This window comes from Hemicordylus capensis, chromosome 3 (assembly GCF_027244095.1).
Source record: "Hemicordylus capensis ecotype Gifberg chromosome 3, rHemCap1.1.pri, whole genome shotgun sequence".
In the NCBI taxonomy this organism is placed as follows: Eukaryota; Metazoa; Chordata; class Lepidosauria; order Squamata; family Cordylidae; genus Hemicordylus; species Hemicordylus capensis.
In genome coordinates, this window is record NC_069659.1 from 288,821,977 (window position 1) to 288,839,793 (window position 17,817).

Sequence of the window (17,817 nt, forward strand, 5' to 3'; positions counted from 1 at the left end):
AAATGTCTTTACTTTAAAAAAAAGTTGCATTTAGAGCTGACATCAAGCAATATGTAAATTTGTTCGTGATTTGCAATGGTTCATTTAAACACTGAACAAATTGCTTGCTGAAAGGATGAACGTGCAAGTGAACTGTTTCTTGGCCTAAGCACAAAATGAATAAAAGAAATGGAAGTGAATTGGGCAACTATGGATCCAAAACAGGCTTCAAGGTCCTTGGGAGAACAAATCTTGAACAAACAAGAGAGAGATGGTTGCCTGACTGTCCCACTGCCCTCCAGGACAAGGGTGACGTACACAAGTATCTGTTGCAGAACTGTCTGAGGATGAAGTAGTATGGTATTCTGCCTCCTAGACCACTACACACACACACACACACACACACACACACACACGGGTCAGGCAGAGAGAGAGTATATCTCCCCTTTACAGTGCATACCTGTGCTTGTGGCTACTGCTCCAACTGGTTGGCCAGGCTTGTCCACAGTAACGTAAGGGTTATTGACTATAGGTGTTGCAGTCCCTTGCTTCATGTGCACTGGAGTGGAGGTTGGGGTACGAGGTAGTGGAGAAGGGCTTGGGGTTGATATTGGGGACCCTAAGGAAACAAATAAATTCTAAATTATATGTCACACATATACCCGAAGGAACTGTTTTTAAAAAATAAAGCAATCTGCAGTATTTTAAGTTTCATTTCAGCAACAAAGCTGAACTGCCCAACTATGTGGGCAGCTGCTATCAGAAACATGCTCCTGTAGGCGAAGGAAGTTTGAGCACCAAAGGGTGTCACATTCTTTCCCTCCTACAGCAAATCACAGAGGTCTACATGCATAGAAGGCTGCAGGCTTTTTCTAGGTGCCATCTCGCTCAGACTTAGCACCGCTTTGTGACAATCAGTAGTTATAAAGAAACAGACCACCACTGACAAAGATCTCTACTTGCGGGAGATGGTAATAGAAGAGAGAAGCGAAAGTTGGAGAGCAAGCAAGCATTTTTAGAGTCTGTCCACAAAATTAAAGCATGGTTTTCACATGATGCTTCCTGAGGACACATTCACGCAGAGAATGACTCAGATCTCCACAAAAACAGCTGGTGCTATGATCAAAGTGGCAATTTGTTCAGCTGCCTAAACTCACCCCTAAGAAGTAGTAGCTGTACCTGGGGAGATCCGTGTTAATATCAGACAATACCCATGAGTAGTCATGTGCACGGACCGGTTCGGAGGTCATTCTAAAGGCCTCCAGACCGGTCCAGTCACGGGGTGGTTTTGGTTCGGGTGGGGGGTTCCAATTAAAACAGGGGGGGCTTTACTCACCCCTTCCTTCAAAGTCACCGTAATTTTTGTAGTAATCGGGCGGCAGGGTGCCGCCCGCTTCAATCTCCGCTCGGCTCCTCCATTTGTATACATAAATTATAATCGGGCGGCAGGATCACTCCCAGTCCCTGCCGCCCCCTTCAAGCTAAGCCCTGCTTGGCTGGCGGCCGCCCCCTGCAGCTATCAAGAGGTCCCCTGCCGCCCCCTTCTTGCCAAATGCCCCCCCCCATTACGGCAGGAGAGCTCCCTGCCATCCCCTTCCCCTTTGCCGGCTGGGCTGCAAATGGCTTCTAGGAAGCCTTTCGCGCACGTGCGCAAAAGGCTTCCTAGAAGCCATTTGCCGCCCAGCCGGCAAAGCGAGCGGACGGCAGGGAATTCTCCTGCCGTCCGCTCTCTAAAGTTAAGAGAGCGGGCGGCGGGAGAACTCCCTGCTGTCCGCTCGCTTTGCCGGCTGGGCTGCAAATGGCTTCTAGGAAGCCATTTGCAGCCCAGCCGGCAAAGGGGAAGGGGACGGCAGGGAGCTCTCCTGCCATCCTCTTGTAATGGGGGGGGGGACATTTGGCAAGAAGGGGGCAGCGGGGGACCTCTTGATAGCTGCAGGGGGCGGCCGCCAGCCGAGCAGGGCTTAGCTTGAAGGGGGCGGCAGGGACGGGGAGCGATCCTGCCACCCGATTATAATTTAGATATACAAATGGAGGAGCCGAGTGGAGATTGAAGCGGGCGGCACCCTGCCGCCCGATTACTACAAACATTACGGTGACTTTGAAGGAAGGGGTGAGTAAAGCCCCCCCTGTTTTAATTGGAACCCCCCACCCCAGTGCTGGACCGGTTCCGTGCACACCCCTACCCATGAGAATCATTAGATGGACATGACCATATCAACGGTCTCAAACTCTTAGTTTTAAGAGAAACAAAAATTGGCTGGTCAGGTCATGCCTTCACTACTAAAATCTCCAGCTTCTGTAGACCTCAGCTTAAATTTTGAGAATCCAGGCTCCAGACTGTTTGGAGTCAGGCCAAATTCTCCTCCTCGCAGTATTCCCTAGCACTTTGACTTGTATGGTCTTGCAAGCAAGTTCACTATCTGGGAAATCCAAGTACAACAGAAGAGAAGCAAAACTACCTGGTGTGGGGCTGCATGCCTACTACAGAGGCAGCATCTCATATTTTGGATGCAACTTGAGGCACACTTGCAAAAATGTTGGCAACAATCTGGGGGTAGGTTTTGTTTTTGGCTTTTTTGCAAAAAAAAGGGGGGGGGAAGTACACTCAAAATAATGCCAACTAGTTTATTCCTGTCTTCACAGAACATAACTAAATACACAAAATGAGTCATACCTGATACAATCTTGCAGCTCATGGTGATGGGCTGAAAAGACTTGCCGGGAGATTCCGCAGGGCTTGGGATTCGACTTTGAGGCACTATTTTGCAACTAGCTGCAATTGGCTGAAAAGCAGAGTTGCCATGAGAGCCAAAACTAACTTTCTGGGTTGCCAGCTTCACGGGAGTCCGTTCTAAGGATGATGGCAGAGAATAAAAGGTCGTATGCCTTTCAGCTTCAGTGCTGAATCCTGATAGGTAAAATTTAAAAACCTCAAGTAAATAAATCAAAGGTTACAATCAAATTAGAAATTTATCTCCCTCACCCCCATTTCTGCTGTTGTTGGGAGCAGCTTTAAATATTCACATGCCATACTCCAAACAAAGCAATAGTGAGTAGCATTTGGTACCTTCATGTTCAGGATGACAGGCCAGACATTTATTTCATAATTTCTGTCTTTCCATAGTCACTGAAACTACCTACCTAGGTAGTTCCATTTCCAATAAGCTCCAAGAACAGCATTTATTAGAAGTGACTGTAAAACTGGCCATAACACAATTGTGCTAAAGTATTTTGAGTGTATATAGATGCACGTACACACGTGTGCATACTCGTTTTTACCTTTTTCAACAGAAGCATCAATAATGGACTCATGCATTTGCTTTATAGGTGAAAATGCTTTCATTGGCGCTGGCATGTTTAGTGGTAAATGTGAAGAAGAGGGAGCATCGGAAAGATCAGAATCTGAAGACTGGGAGAACATATATTCTTCTCTAAGGGAATACCGATGCAATTCAACATCCACTACCTTTCAGGAAGAGAAAGAAAAACTAGTATAAGGTGACTCAGGCACGCACACACAGAGAATCCTTTGATATCAAGGACAAAATTTCCCGAGTCCTCTGCATCCATCTTAACTTAAGTTCCCAGTTTAAGGATTATGCTGGCATGCTTAAAGGCCACCTTAACTGCATGGAACCATTCTACCCAAGCAGTTTACTATAAGCAGACACCCACTGAAGCAGGTCTTGATCAAAGTACATTGGTTGGCATGGCAGGGTGCTTCAATTTGCGGCTTGCACATACCCCGCTGGTGGCCCCTGGCTTGCTTACCCCCCTGCTCCCCCACACCTTCTGAGTGGCGGTGGGAGGTGGGAAAGACAGGAAGGTGCCTGGTGAGCACCTTCAGCACATGCCTTCCCCCCACGCCGCTGGGCCAAGCACAGGCCCACAGCAGAGGTGTGGCGGGATGGGCACAGGCCAGTGGCCTCCGCTGCATAAACCAGTGAAGATCACTGCAGTACTCTAAAGAGTCATAACCTCCTATTTCTGCTTTGACATGAATCTTATAGTTTTAAGCTACTTACTCAATTTGTGAATGGCAACTAGGGATGTGCACGGACCGGTTCGGAGGCCATTCTACTGGCCTCCGGACCGGTCCGGACACGGGGCGGTTCGATTCGGAAGGGTTAGGGTGGGGGGTTCCATTAAGGGCGGGGGGGGTGGCTTTAGCCTTTTGCAGCCTAGCAGGGAAAGGGGCGGCAGGGAGGTGTCCTGCTGCCCATTTCTAAAAGGAGCTTTAGAAATGGGCGGCAGGCAGCCCGGCAGGGAAAGGGGTGGCAGGGAGGTGTCCTGCCGCCCATTTCTAATGAGCAAGCAGAGCGGGATTGAAGGGGGCGGCAGGGGGCTTGAACGGGGCGGCAGGGAGGTACCCTGCTGCCCGATTGTTAACCACGGAGGAGCCAATCGGAGATTGAAGCGGGCGGCATGGAGGTATCCTGCCGCCGGATTTCTACACTAAATACGGCGCCGGAGTTGGGAAAACACGGGAGGGGTAAGTAAAGCCCCCCCCCGCCCTTAATGGAACCCCCCACCTCAGTGCCGGACCGCAGCTCCGCGGTTCCGTGCACACCCCTAATGGCAACATCAGAGTTACAAATCACCTACAGCACATTCAGAAGAATATAGAATATAGTACATGCTCTCTGAACACAGCCACAAACTCTCCACATCACAGGTGCTCAGGATCCTCTTCAGATGTTTAGGGCCATATGTCCTCCCCCTTCCCTATACGTAACCCACACACTACTCTACAAGATCTTCTTGGGTCTTTCAGCTTCCATCTCCTGCAACCTTTAGAGGACAGGGAAAAACCTTGCCTTAGGACCAACTGTGGCAAGAATCACATTTACATGCCAATACTGGAAATGCGAATGCACGCAAAGCAGCCATCATCATCATCATCAATGGTCCAACCTACACACTCTGCATGCTGAAAGCATAATGCAAACTGCTCTGCAGTTATTTACTGCTCACAAGGTTTTTGCAAGGTCAGCTATCACTATGCCCATTTTACAATTATGATGAACAGACTAAATCTACACACACACACACACACCCCATACCGTTTCAGCACCTAGTGTCTGTAGACCAGTGTACGTTCTATCCAACTGTAAAAAGAAAAACCCAGTTAGATAAGGAAAAACAGCTTTTTGCCACCAATATTTACACACATTCCTTAGCAGGGAAATAGACACACAAGTCCTCTCCTTCCATATTTGCAGTTCTGCATTTGGAAACTACCCTGCATCATTTTCCAAGGATAGCCATGAGAAACATGCAAATGCCATGTGACTTTTCCACAGTATGCAACTCTAAAGCACGTGTACTCCTTCAAATGATTTTGTATCTCTTATTAAAAACAGCGAGTCAAGCTAAGTGGAAATTTTAAAACAAGCTTTTGCTAGGGATAATACAAAAGGATTTATGAAAACAGCACTATGAGCTGCACAGGCCCTTTGTGTTCCAAGCACTTTAGCTAGATTTTCTCAATTTGGAATTTATGTATTTGTTTTTCCCAAGTATTTTGACTTTACTACATAAAGGAAAATGGCTCCAGTCAGTTCCCACAATGCTTTCCAAATACAGCTAGGGAATACCAATTTGCATGGAAAACCTTTAAAGAACCAAAATGAATTAGCATCACACTGGGAGGAAACAGAGTGGTTTTCCTATAGTGCACAGCACTGGGTCCCTTTCTCCACTACCATGGAAATCACCAAGCACTTAAAGACAGGATTAAAATAAAAAATATAAGACAATTTGGTTGCAAAAGAGAAAAATGCAGACATTCAACTAACAGTTTAGTAAAAGGCAACCGACTTATCTCAGAACTCCAGGCAGGGCAAGAGGGAAGCAAAACACTTTTCTATGTTCACTACACTAATTTATTCAGCCTAGGACATTTCTTCCCCATCAATATGCTTTAAAGACATTATATGAACAATGTGTAGCATCCCAAATAATACTTCTGTGAATAGAAATGTTCCATCTGTGGAAGGCAAGAGGAGCAGTTTTCACTGATCTTCCTAATGCAAGAGATGGGACTCAGCAAAACTCTTATCTCCTTCCTTGCAATAATGGCACCTCTTTCATTTGAAAAAAATTCAATTGGGATCCAACCCAGTGAGGCTGTTCTCATGAGGAGCAACGATATCATGGGCATGCAGCCCAAGAAGACAGTGAGATGGGTGCCTAGAGAGCCCATCTGACAGGGGAACCACCAACGCACTGCGCTCAGTGCATTGTGGGATACCCGGAGTCCAGGATGCGTCGTCCTGGCCTCTGGAGCTCCACACTGCCTGGAACAGTGCTGCTCTTTTGAGAGCGTGGTCTGTGCTCAGCAGTACGCCTTGCATGAGTAATGGGCCCATCTCCCACACTCAATGGCAGGACAGCTTCCAGGCATGCAGAAGCTCCCATGTTCAATCCCGGGCAGCTCCACATAGGGATGTGCAAACAGGTTAGATCAAACCCGTTAGTTTCGACGGTCCGATATCAAACCAAACACACACAGACGCACCCGTTCGGTATCAGACTGAAACCCCCTGCTCCAGTCATTTGGGGTGGGGGGGTTCTGCAATATAGAATTTTTTTAAAAAAATGTTTTTAATCACCCCCTCCAGGGGGCTTCTCTGAGACTGTGGATGTGTTTATCCAGAGTTCCCCCGCCAGCCTTCATCATAGTAAGAATTACCTGGTGGTCATGCCCTGAACACGCAGAGGCCCATTGGACATGCACAGCAGCCTCCAAAATGGCCACCACCATACAGGGCAGGCCTGGAACAGGCCAAAGTTTGCCTGAACCAGGCGATTTTTACCATAACGGAGCCCAGGGTGGAGGGATTGCAGAGAATACACACCCACACACCCGCAGCCTCAGAGAAGCCCCTGGAGGTGGCGAGTTTAAAAAAGTAATTTTTGAACAACAAAAATCACAACCCTCATCCTGTCCCCCCCCCCGAAACAAGGTGGGGTGCAGAACCGTACTGGCCAGTCCGGACCCGAACCGGAACAGACGGTTTTGTGCACACCCCTATCTCCAGGTAGGGCTGGGAAAAACCCCTGTCCAAATTCCTATACAGCTGCTATCAGTCAGTTACTAATCTAGATGGAACTGACCTAGTATAAGGCAGTGTGTGGAGAAACGAGGCCTAGACCTCTTGGGTTTCTGTAAATAAGCCTCTATATTGTATCATATATTAATAATCCCAAATCTCTTCTTGTAAATAAGCCCTGATAAATGAATTGTGTTATATTCATAAAAAACTCTGCAGTATTGCAAATAGGATTTCTGTGCTTGCAAATCCCTGTGCATGGAGAAGGATAGCAAGTTCAAATGTTCATTCTTTGTTCTCTGTAGTTTGACTTTTGGTTTAGCATTTTGACAGTTGACTTTTGGAGGGAAAGGAGATTTCAGGAAATGGAGAAAAATTTTGTTTGTTCTAACTGGATGGCTTAAAAAGCTGTTGGGCCAGAGAAACTGTATAAACCAGGAGTGTTTTGAAAAGGAAGTGACTGAAGTCAACCGAGTTCTGGGAGTGAGTCCTGAGGGAGAGACCTGGCAGCAGAGTTTGGTAGTTTGCAGAGAGTGAGCAGCCAGCAAGAAGCAGCAGCAGCCTTTGAGCTGAAATCACTGAAGAAAAGGAAGAGCCAGGCTGGATTGAGCCCCAGACCTGTGCCATACTCAGAACAAAGAGTCTGCCCAGCAAGCCAGTAAGAAAGTACAAGAGGACTCTGAGTAGGGACCTGTACAGAGGTAGGTAATGATTACATTTCTCCAGCTTTTTATTTTCCCTGACCTGCTCTGTAAGTAACTGTTTTGAGTTCGTATTTTTTCTGTTTAATTGAACCAATTTTTCCTAAGTAAATTTTCTTATTAGAAGCTTGTTGATTGTCCCCACCCTATGCCTATAAGCCTTTCTACACTACAGAGGTTTGTTATTGTTTTTTTGAAATGTTTGATAACTGTGAAGGGCTATTGTAGTGGACCCAAAAGTTCACTTGGTGGCAGTGGTAAAAAGGCTAGGAGGAATAGAGGGCTGTTCCTCCACACAGTGTCATGTATTTGTATGTAATATGCTGTGTGCATATTAAAACCCTGGATATTTAGAAGAACATCTTCTTCACCATGAGCCCCACCAACTGTTAAGATCATCTGGAGAGGTTCGTTTGCAGTTGCCGCCAACTAGTTTGGCAGCTACTCGGGAACAGGCCTTCTCTGTTGCTGCCCCTGGACTTTTGAATGCGCTCCCTGTTGAAATAAGAGCCTCCCCATCTCTGGCAACTTTTTAAAAGGCACTGCAGGTACCTTATGTAATGTTTATGTAATAAGCAATAAATTTATTCGCCCAAGCTTAATTTTTTAATGCTGGTTTTAAATGATTTTAATGTTTAAATGATTTTAATTGTTAATTTGATTTTTATTTTGTTGTAAACCACCCTGGGACATTTTTGGAAGGGCAGTATATAAATCAAATAAATAAGTATTACATCACAGAAGATATAAATTCTCAGAAGAGAAAGAGCTAGGCACACAACAAACAGGGTCTTTTTTAATTTCTTGGACAAGAAAAAAACTGAAGTTTGTCTTGCGTGCATTGTCACTGCAGGAAGATTACCTTCAGATGGTGTATGATATCGATCCTTTTGTTGCGACTATCCTTGAAGTGAATCTGAATCCTCACAGGAAACTCTCCCCAGCCACGCCTGGTCAGGTGGAAAGGAGGCTCTCTAGAAATAAAGACATTGTAGATGCCTCCATTGCACTTCAAAACAATTCTTCCCAACTACCTGTTCACTGGCCTTTTCCCATTACTTTTAGTTTCACTGAGAATTTTGTTACCTGACTTCAACAAGATCATTGGGTTTGTAGCTGGGATGAAGGAAGAACCAGACTTTCTTGACAAAATGATGGATGCTGGGTTCTCTTCGAGATCCTCGTACATACACCATCCATTTATGAGTGGATTGGTCATTCTCTTCTCTCTTATCAGGAGGAATGTACCTGTCAGAAGGAAAAACCACAAGTTAATTTCACTCCATATTCTTTGCATAATATTGTACCAGAAATTAAAGGGTTAAAAAAAAGAGCAAAAATTTGTGCTCAAACGTGTTCACTAATCTTGATTTTACTTCTCCCTTTAGAGTCCTTTCTTCCAAATATAAAATTTAAGATCCCCAAATTTATTTTTGTTCTGAAATATCTTTACATCCTTCTGGGCAAAAGCTTCCCACTCATGTCACATATTCTCTTTTTTATATTCACATTTCCCAATTAAAAACACCTTAAACCAAACCAGTTTATTCTGAGTACTGAACAATCACCAAATATTGATGATTTATAATAAACCAATATTAAACTAGTTTGGTTTAAACCAGTGGTTCCCAATTTGTGGTCCTCCAGATGTTGCTGAACCACAACTCCCATCTTCCCCAGCCACAATTCAAACCAGTGAAAGAAAATTCACAGAGATCAACTGATGATTTAACGGTCTTCAATTCCTGCTCAAATTTTCCTAGAGCAAGTGAATTCCAGTTCAGTAGGAAATACCAGGAGGTGTGTTCAATATTATAAATATAATCACTCGGGTGTTGTTGTTTTTTTAAATATGCAAAGAATTTCACTAAGATTAAATGTTTAAAATATTGACCAGCCTCCAAACATTTTGGTTTGATGGTTAGAAGAACATACGTAAATAAGACCTTAGATACTAACTTGGAGACATTGCCGACCACTATGGTTTTCTTCACAAACAGCCGTGAATTCTCATCATTTGCAAAACCAGCTTTTCTCAGCCCTGCTTTGTGATCTCTTGCAACACCAGAAGTGCCCTGTGGGTAATTTTTTTAGAAATCTGCTTAAGCACATTTACTCAAAACATTACCCCACCCTGTCCTTGAAAAACTAGTTATGATTTAAGGGGGCAACCTTGTCTACAGTGAAAGTCAATACAGAACCACCAATCCTGAAAAACTATATATGTGTATAAACCCACCCAAAAGCCCCCTGGCTTAGGTCTACTAAAACTAAAATAAAGGCAGTTATCTCACTACATTAAAGTCAAGGTGTTTTTCATGAAAACAGTTTCTCTTCTATATTTGCTCTGAAGGTGTTAAGAGCTGCAGAAACTGCAGTAGCTTGCAGCCATGTAATATTATGAATGATGAAACCAAAATGACAGCACAGCAATTTTGAAATCATTACTGCATATAATGCTGCATCAGCAGGAAATAGGTAGCAAAGAGCAAGATAAGAAGCTTAAACAACTCCTTTCTTCACAATAGTGCTTCGACAGCTTCTCCTCTCTACAATGCAGGGATGGTGAAGACAGAATAAGTTATGCAAGGTGGGAAAAGCAAAGCAGAAGCTAGAAATTATATATAGAGAGCGTGCACGCGAGAGAGAGAGAGAGAGAGAGAGAGAGAGAGCACGCCACAGCTGCCTTCCAAAAGGAACACTCTTTCCAACCGCATATTTTAACACTGGCTTTCATTTTACCTGTCCCGAATTCTTGCTTGATCTCTGCTCCAGCTTGCTTGATAATCTCTCTTCTGCATCCAAATTACCATTGTCCTTTCCCATCAAGTAGTCTGCATGCTGAGACAATTCACACTCTGAATGGTTAACAGACAGAGTTTCTGATCCCTGATTGGCAGGAGATGATGATCGGGATGGAGATTCCACAAATTTCTTGATGGATGGATGGTTAAAAACCATCGGGTCACAAGCCTTGGTTCCCTGAAACAAACACAGTGGGCTGGAGCAATCTTGTTCAGAATGAGAGTTACGATAGAAATCAGAATATCAAAAGATTATGAGTAACAAGTGGATCACTATCTGAGGAGTCAGGTAAATCTGGTCTTGGATGGGGTCACACTCCCTCTGAAAGACAAAGCCTGCAGCTTGGGGGTGCTTCTGGACCCAATGCGGTCCTTGGAGGCACAGGTGACAGCGGTGTGAAGAAGTGCCTTTTGCCAGTTACAGCTGGTGCGCCAGCTGCGACCACACTTGGAGAAGTCGGACGTGACCTCAGTCACTCATGCTCTGGTAACGTCCAGATTGGACTACTGCAATGCGCTCTACGTGGGGCTGCCCTTGAAGACGGTTTGGAAGCTTCAGCTAGTTCAGAATGCTGCCACAAGGATGATCGTGGGTGCAAGTCATTTCATGAGTATTACACCCATCCTACGTCAGCTTCATTGGATACCAGTCCATTTCCGGACTAGATTCAAGGTGCTGGTTTTGACCTTTAAAGCCCTACATGGCTTGGGGCCGGGGTACCTGTTGGACCGCATTTGCCCATATGAATCTGCCAGGGCCCTCCGCTCGTCATCTCAGGCCCTGCTCATGGCCCCACCACTAACAGAGATCTGATTGGCAAGTACTAGAGACAGGATCTTTTCGACTGTGGCCCCTCGACTTTGGAATGCCCTCCCTGAAGAGCTTCACCATGCTCCCTCTCTGTGTTTTTAAAAAACAAGTAAACACACATCTTTTTAAAGAGGCTTTTTAATGTTTTGCCTGTTGTGTATATCTGGTAGGTTCTTTAGTTTTTATAATTCCTAGTTTTTAGCTTTAAGATTTTAATTTGGAATTGTAAAAGCTATTTTGATTGTGGTTTTAGCTTGGATTGTTGGTTAGTTTTATTAGTCTGATTTTATATTGTAACCGTTTTATAAAAGTTGTGAGCTGCCCTGAGCAGTAATGTACTGGAGGGGTGGGATATAAATATTTTTAATCAGCAGCAGCAGCAGCAACACATGTTACCATCAGAGTTGCTCTTTAGGAACTAGCTCTTCCACATTACTTGTGAGGCTATTTTCCACATGGAAAACAAAAGTGACAGCATTGTGCTTGCAGCTGGCTGGCTCTTGCTCTGGGTTCAGAAGAACAGTTCAGACTCTCTTCTGAAAAGCCTTTGAGGCGTGCTCTGGCTGAATTATTTTAGCACTGCTAAAATATGTACATTTTAAAATAAGTTATGCTGGTATTAAAACCTGGCAATTCTTTAATTTCAAAATGCCATCATGACAACAGATAAGGTGTGAGAAGGAAGGGCTTGTATACCACAAGGACTCCGGTGGAATGCAGTGTGTGGGGGTGTGTGGGTGTGGTCTGTGCAAAGAGACACATGGGCCATTCTGAGACAGCAATAAACGGCAATGTGAGACACTAGCACATAAGTTCCAAGTGAGAGCTAACTTGCCCTCCACACGCTCCTGCAAGCTTCTGTCTCCATTCACCAGTAAATAATTAAAAGAGTCAGGTTATTCTCAGAAAGCAAGACCTGGCTGGCAGGTGGTATGGCTAAAATAACACAAAGCTGTCCAAGCACAGCATAAGACCCCACAGGGAAGGAGGACGGAAGTCCACAGGAGTATGAGTGAGCAAGCTTTCACTTAGAACTTGTATGCAAGCTTCTCACATCACAGTTTATTGCTGCCTGGAAATAGCTATGATGAAGATATTCACTGCAACAGTATCTGCAAATCATCTCTATTTGCCATTCACTGCTATGGGGAAACTACTTTCATATGGGAGAAAGTAGAACAGTGTATTCAGTGAAACCAATGGAATACAGGCTAAACCTGCTCTTGAGGGTCCTCCTTGAGACTGTAAAGGCAGGTTATGAATGTACAAAACAACACAACACTGGTTCAAGTAAGATTCATGGGACAAAGGCCCTAACTCTGATTTTTCAATAGTCTGTGAAGTCAAGTGTATAGGAAACTACAGTCAGCACAAAGTGGTTTGCAAAGAAGTTTTCAAACCGTGGTTTCAGATCTTGGTCTGTCAATCCCAAACAATCCAAGTTTTGTGGGAAGGCTCATGTTCAGATATAATGCAAAACCATGGTTATACTGGTTATACTATTGTTATACTGAACTATTAATTAATGGGTTAAATAAATCTTATGATTGAAAGTAAATCCTGACTTAGAGTATAACTTGTTCTGACAAACACTTGCAGTCACACTCTAGCACAGGACTGCACAACTTTGACCCTCCTGCAGACGTTGGACAACCCCATCATCCCCGACTATTGGCCACTGAAACTGGGGATGATAGATGTCGTAATCAACACACCTTTGGAGGGTCAAGATTGTACAGTCCTGTCTAGCAGAAGCAGTACTCTCTCTACAACTTTACTGGATGAAGCATTTCAAAATGCAAACGCCAAGAATTTGGAAGTAAATCAAGACAATATTTTTGCAAAGTCAAGGCATCCCCGTTTTGCAAATATTCAATTGCTCTGTTAAAGCAACTTTTACCTCTCCAACTTTAAGGAGACCAGCAGAAGCATAATAGTTTGCAACGATGCAGGCACGCAGCTTATCCATCATCCGTCTTGCCTCAATCAGGCGCTAGAAAAAGGGGAGATGAAAGGCCTGAATGTTATGAAGTATAGAGACTGCAAGCACATCACTGCTTCCCTCCCCAAAAAATTATGAGTAGGAGATCTGTGTACCTGATCAATGACTTCGATCTCATGTTCTTTATTCTTCATTTCAACAGAAAACTGCTCTTTAATAATTGCCTCAATCTTCTGTACTGCAGCATGTCGAGCTGTTCAAGAGTCCATGAAGAGAAGTGAGATTCTTATGTGTAAGAGACTTGAGGGCACCCTCCACACCATATTCCCCTACTCATGCCTTGAAGGTGTGTGGGATGTAGGGATGTGCACGGAACTGGCAGAGGCTGGTTCAATGGTGGGGCAGGGGAGGGAGCACTTACCCGTCCCCCCCACTTTCCCCCCCGCTGGCTCTCACTGGAAAACCAATCTGGCCGAGTGGCAGTATACCTCTGCTGCCATGTCCACGCTTCAGACCGGAAGCAGTCGGACGTAGCTCGTGCATCTGTGCATGTTGGTGCACGTAAGGTACTTCTGCCTACTTCCAGTCCAGTCTGAAGAGCGGACAGGGCAGCAGGGAGGGACGCGGCTACCCCACTGGACTGGTTTTCCAGCAAGCGCTGGCAGGGGGAGATGTGGGGGAGGAGTAAGTGCACCCTCCCCCACCCTTAAAGTTACCCCACCCCCACCATTGAACTCGCCAGTGTTCGAACCTGTTCGGAGGCCCGCTGGTATTCAAGACGGCTCAATGGGTGGTGTGTGTGTGGGGGGGGGTGCCTTTAACAACTAGGTAAGGAGCTCCTTACCTGCTTGCCCCCTCCCCTCCGACGCTTGTTTTAGAAACAGCCATGTGGGGCTGCAGGAAGGAATGCTGCAGCCCCACATGGCTGTTTCTAAAACAAGTGCTGGCGGCGGTGGTGGGGGAAGCGGCGGGAAGGGGGCGAGCCAGTAAGGAGCTCCTTACCTGTTTGTTAAAGGCATCCCTCCCGGGAGTGCACAAACAGCTCATGCACATCCCTATGGAGGATCACCAGATATTCCAGTCACGTACATGGACTGGAATATCAAAGTTTCGTGGACCGCTGGGTCATCTGAGCCAGCCCTGAGTCTCAGACACCATCTGTAAGAGTGGAATAATAAATTTGGCTACCTTATGTATTCAAACACTTACACTGTGCCTTTTCAAAACAATCCATAGAAAAAATATAACAGAAGAAATTAGAAACAGGAATGAATAAATACAACAGAATCAACCGCAGCACCAACACAGGGCCACCTATAGGCCTTCCGGAAGAGGTAGGAGTACATCCTCTCTGAAAAGCTGACAGACCAGAGGAGCTCAGAACTTTGTTAGAGAAGATCTTTCCAAAGCCTTTGAGCAACTTTGGTACAAGACCTGCTCCTTGCTACAAACATCCTCACCTCAGAAGGTCCATGGGTACATGGAGCAGGCACCACCCAAGACACAGGAAGTGGCTGAGCTTATGTGGGGAGAGATGGACTCTGAATTATATAGGTCCCAGGTGCCAAAAAACTTTAAAAATCAACCCTCTGAGTTGGGTCCAGAAGCTTCTTTGTAATCAGTGCAATGGCAACAAAATAGATGGAATATCATTTACCTGGATATATTTTGGGGCAGAAATACTCTGCACTAGTTGAAGCTTGGACTGCCACACATCAAGTCTGAAGTGGGTTGGAGAGAAAGTCTTGAGGAAGCAAGCATGAGTTGTCCCCCTTTGCTAAGCAGGGTTCACTTTGGTTTGCATTTGGATGGGTGACTACATGCACACTACACTGTCTGCTGCAAGATATTCCCCTTAGGGGATGGGGCTGTAGCTTAGTGGTTTGCATGCAGAAGGCCTCTGGTTCAATCCTTGGCATCTCCAGGTTGGGCTGGGATAGACCCCTACCAATAACATTTGAGAGTCGCTGCCAGTCAGTGTAGACAATACTGAGCTAGATGCACCAATGCTCTGACTCAGTAAGGCAGCTCCCTTTGCAAGCAAGTTAACATAACCACTCTCACAAGTTACAAGAGCATGGATCAGCATGACAATCTTTCAGAGCTGTTGTAAGGGTTACCAATGTGTTTGAAGCACTGAAAATGTGAGAAGAATGCTATATAAAAGCAAATAGTTCTGATCAAGTGAGGTGTCTGGATTTAGTAATTTAAATTATTACAATGAGATGGGAGAGAGAGGAAAGGGGTCTCTTGATCTACCAAGCCCACTCTTGAACTTCACAGATGACTTTTGGTATTGATTTTAAAAGCAGCAGTTCCTCACAGATTTGAGACCTAACAGAGTGTATATCCATTGACATAGGAAGCTGCCTTCTACCAATTCAGACCATTGCTCCATCTATCTCAGTACTAGCCACACTGACTGCCAGTGGCTCTCCAAGGTTTCAGGCAGGAGTCTTTCCCAGCGCTACTGGGAGATACCAGGGACTGAACATGGGACCTGACAGATGATGTAGGCTCCTCCCTCCCAAACTCCATCCTCTCTTTAAATTTTAAGTTCAAAATGCTTACCTGACTGTTCAACTGCTTTGTGACGTTTATTTGTATGTACAACTGAGATCTCCTCATAGTCTGGGTCCATCTCCTCTATCGTTCTCTTGATTCCAGACATGTTTGGGCTCCTCACTGGAAGAAAGGGGAGGGGGGATCCAAATATGATGTTCGAACATTAGAGAAGCTTCCCATTCCTAGGGTCATATCACAGAATTTGACTGGGAGAAAAAGAATATGTCCTAATGATTTATCCCAATGCTACCAAGATTGATGAACTGGTTCAAGTCTTCCAGACCAGATTCTGAATTGTGTGGTTTTGCAGTAGCCAGTAGCTGGGTACTGGAGGCAATGTCAGCTCTACATCATCATTATCATCAATTCGATTTCTATACCGCCCTTCCAAAAATGGTTCAGGGCGGTTTACACAGAGATATAAATAAATAAATAAGATGGATCCCTGTCCCCAAAGGGGACACAAAAAGAAACACAAGATAGACACCAGCAACAGTCACTGGAAGTACTGTGCTGGGGGTGGAGAGGGCCAGTTACTCTCCCCCTGCCAGGGGCATAGCAAGGTTGGAGTGGGCCCAGAGACAAGATTCTAAAATGCCCCCCACTGAAGCTCAGCTCATGAAGTAAAGAAATCTTAAATGAGGCTGAATAGTGGTAACAAAAAGCATAGTAAAATTATCTCTCTCTCACCTATGTGCCACAATAGATCATCCTAAATTATTTTTAAAAAGGTTTTGTAAATTGTCAACAATGCAGGTCATGTAATGGTACTAGAGAAAGACATGCTGTTCTGGTAGCTCCAGGTCTTAACACTCACATCGATTTCGGAGGATGAATCCAATGGAAGGAAGCCCGGGCAGGTGTGCAGCTGGGGGAGTCAGTCATGTGACTTGCCTCTGGGCCCACCCCCCCAAGGCAGTGGGCCCCCAAACAACTGTCTCCCCTTGCCCTATTATAGGTACACCCCTGCTAAATAAAGAGAATCACCACATTAAAAGGTGCCTCTTTGCCAAGTTAGCAGGCATTGCCTTGAAGTCTCTGAAAAAGCTATCATCTGTACACTGCCTGAAAGAGCAAAGTGAGATGCATCCAACCTAAATCAGAGACTGAGCAATAGTGTGTAGGTGCAGCCCTAATGAGGAGACCTCCAACAATGTAAGCCATTTATTCTTGCTCCTCCTCATTTTTCTTAGGCAAGGGAGATGTGTGTGTGATATATATATTTATGAGAACCAAATCCAAATCCAATATCATCTTACCTCAGGTGTGTCAGATGCAGAATCTGATTTTTCTTCAATCTATGCAAGCTTTCAACCTCAGCAGAAGGCTTCTTAGTTTCCTTAGCCTTTTCAGTTTCACGTTTTTAAAAAACCTATTTTTTAAAAGAACAGCAATGTTTTCTTTTAACTGAGCTTTCTAGCATGTTTAACTCTGGCATAATAGTATTTCAATCCTTAATTTCATTATATGAGATTTCTGCAACATGTAAAAGGTAAGTAAAACATAAGACTGGTAGCGCAAGATATTATCAACAATATTATCAAGGTATTATCAAGATATTATCAGTACTTAGGATGGGGTGTACAAAGTGTGGCCCCAATGTATTACTATAAATACAATATTACTCTGAAACTGGCACTATTGGCTCAGATACGCAAGAGCAAAGCAACAATCTGGGATACTAGTTTGCAGAGAAGTAGCATCCAACTCCTTGCTCTCACTCAACAAGGGTCATCTTCAGGGTAAGGAGGTTCCAACTCTATAAGGATCTTCAGAACAAGCTGAAGTGCAGGAAGGTGCACACCAAGACATAGGACACTCTCAAAGAATTCTCAACCAACCCACACCGAGCCTCCCAGCCAAATACAATAGTGTGGTCTTTGAGACCTGGCCAGAAACATTAAGGCTGCAACCATATAAATGATTACTTGCAAACAAGTCTGCAGAACTTAGGGCGATC

General features: G+C 44.8%; 1 protein-coding gene across 4 annotated transcripts in view; it reads right to left on the reverse strand.

The window, feature by feature from the left end:
* YEATS2 (YEATS domain containing 2) overlaps positions 1 to 17,817 on the reverse strand; it is a 58,918-nt gene that overhangs the window by 40,316 nt on the left and 785 nt on the right. For 3 of the 4 annotated variants that reach the window (XM_053310438.1, XM_053310436.1, XM_053310437.1), the window contains exons 2-13: positions 17,117 to 17,229; positions 15,864 to 15,977; positions 13,448 to 13,545; positions 13,251 to 13,343; positions 10,478 to 10,717; positions 9,695 to 9,810; positions 8,822 to 8,983; positions 8,598 to 8,709; positions 5,043 to 5,087; positions 3,259 to 3,445; positions 2,654 to 2,887; positions 440 to 598 (exon numbers count right to left, since the gene is read on the reverse strand). In XM_053310438.1, coding sequence (XP_053166413.1) covers positions 440 to 598; positions 2,654 to 2,887; positions 3,259 to 3,445; positions 5,043 to 5,087; positions 8,598 to 8,709; positions 8,822 to 8,983; positions 9,695 to 9,810; positions 10,478 to 10,717; positions 13,251 to 13,343; positions 13,448 to 13,545; positions 15,864 to 15,963 — 1,546 coding nt within the window. In that variant the 5' untranslated portion in view covers positions 15,964 to 15,977; positions 17,117 to 17,229. Of the gene's footprint in view, positions 1 to 439; positions 599 to 2,653; positions 2,888 to 3,258; positions 3,446 to 5,042; positions 5,088 to 8,597; positions 8,710 to 8,821; positions 8,984 to 9,694; positions 9,811 to 10,477; positions 10,718 to 13,250; positions 13,368 to 13,447; positions 13,546 to 15,863; positions 15,978 to 17,116; positions 17,230 to 17,817 lie in introns of those variants that run through there. The other variant, XM_053310439.1, reaches the window with a different exon arrangement.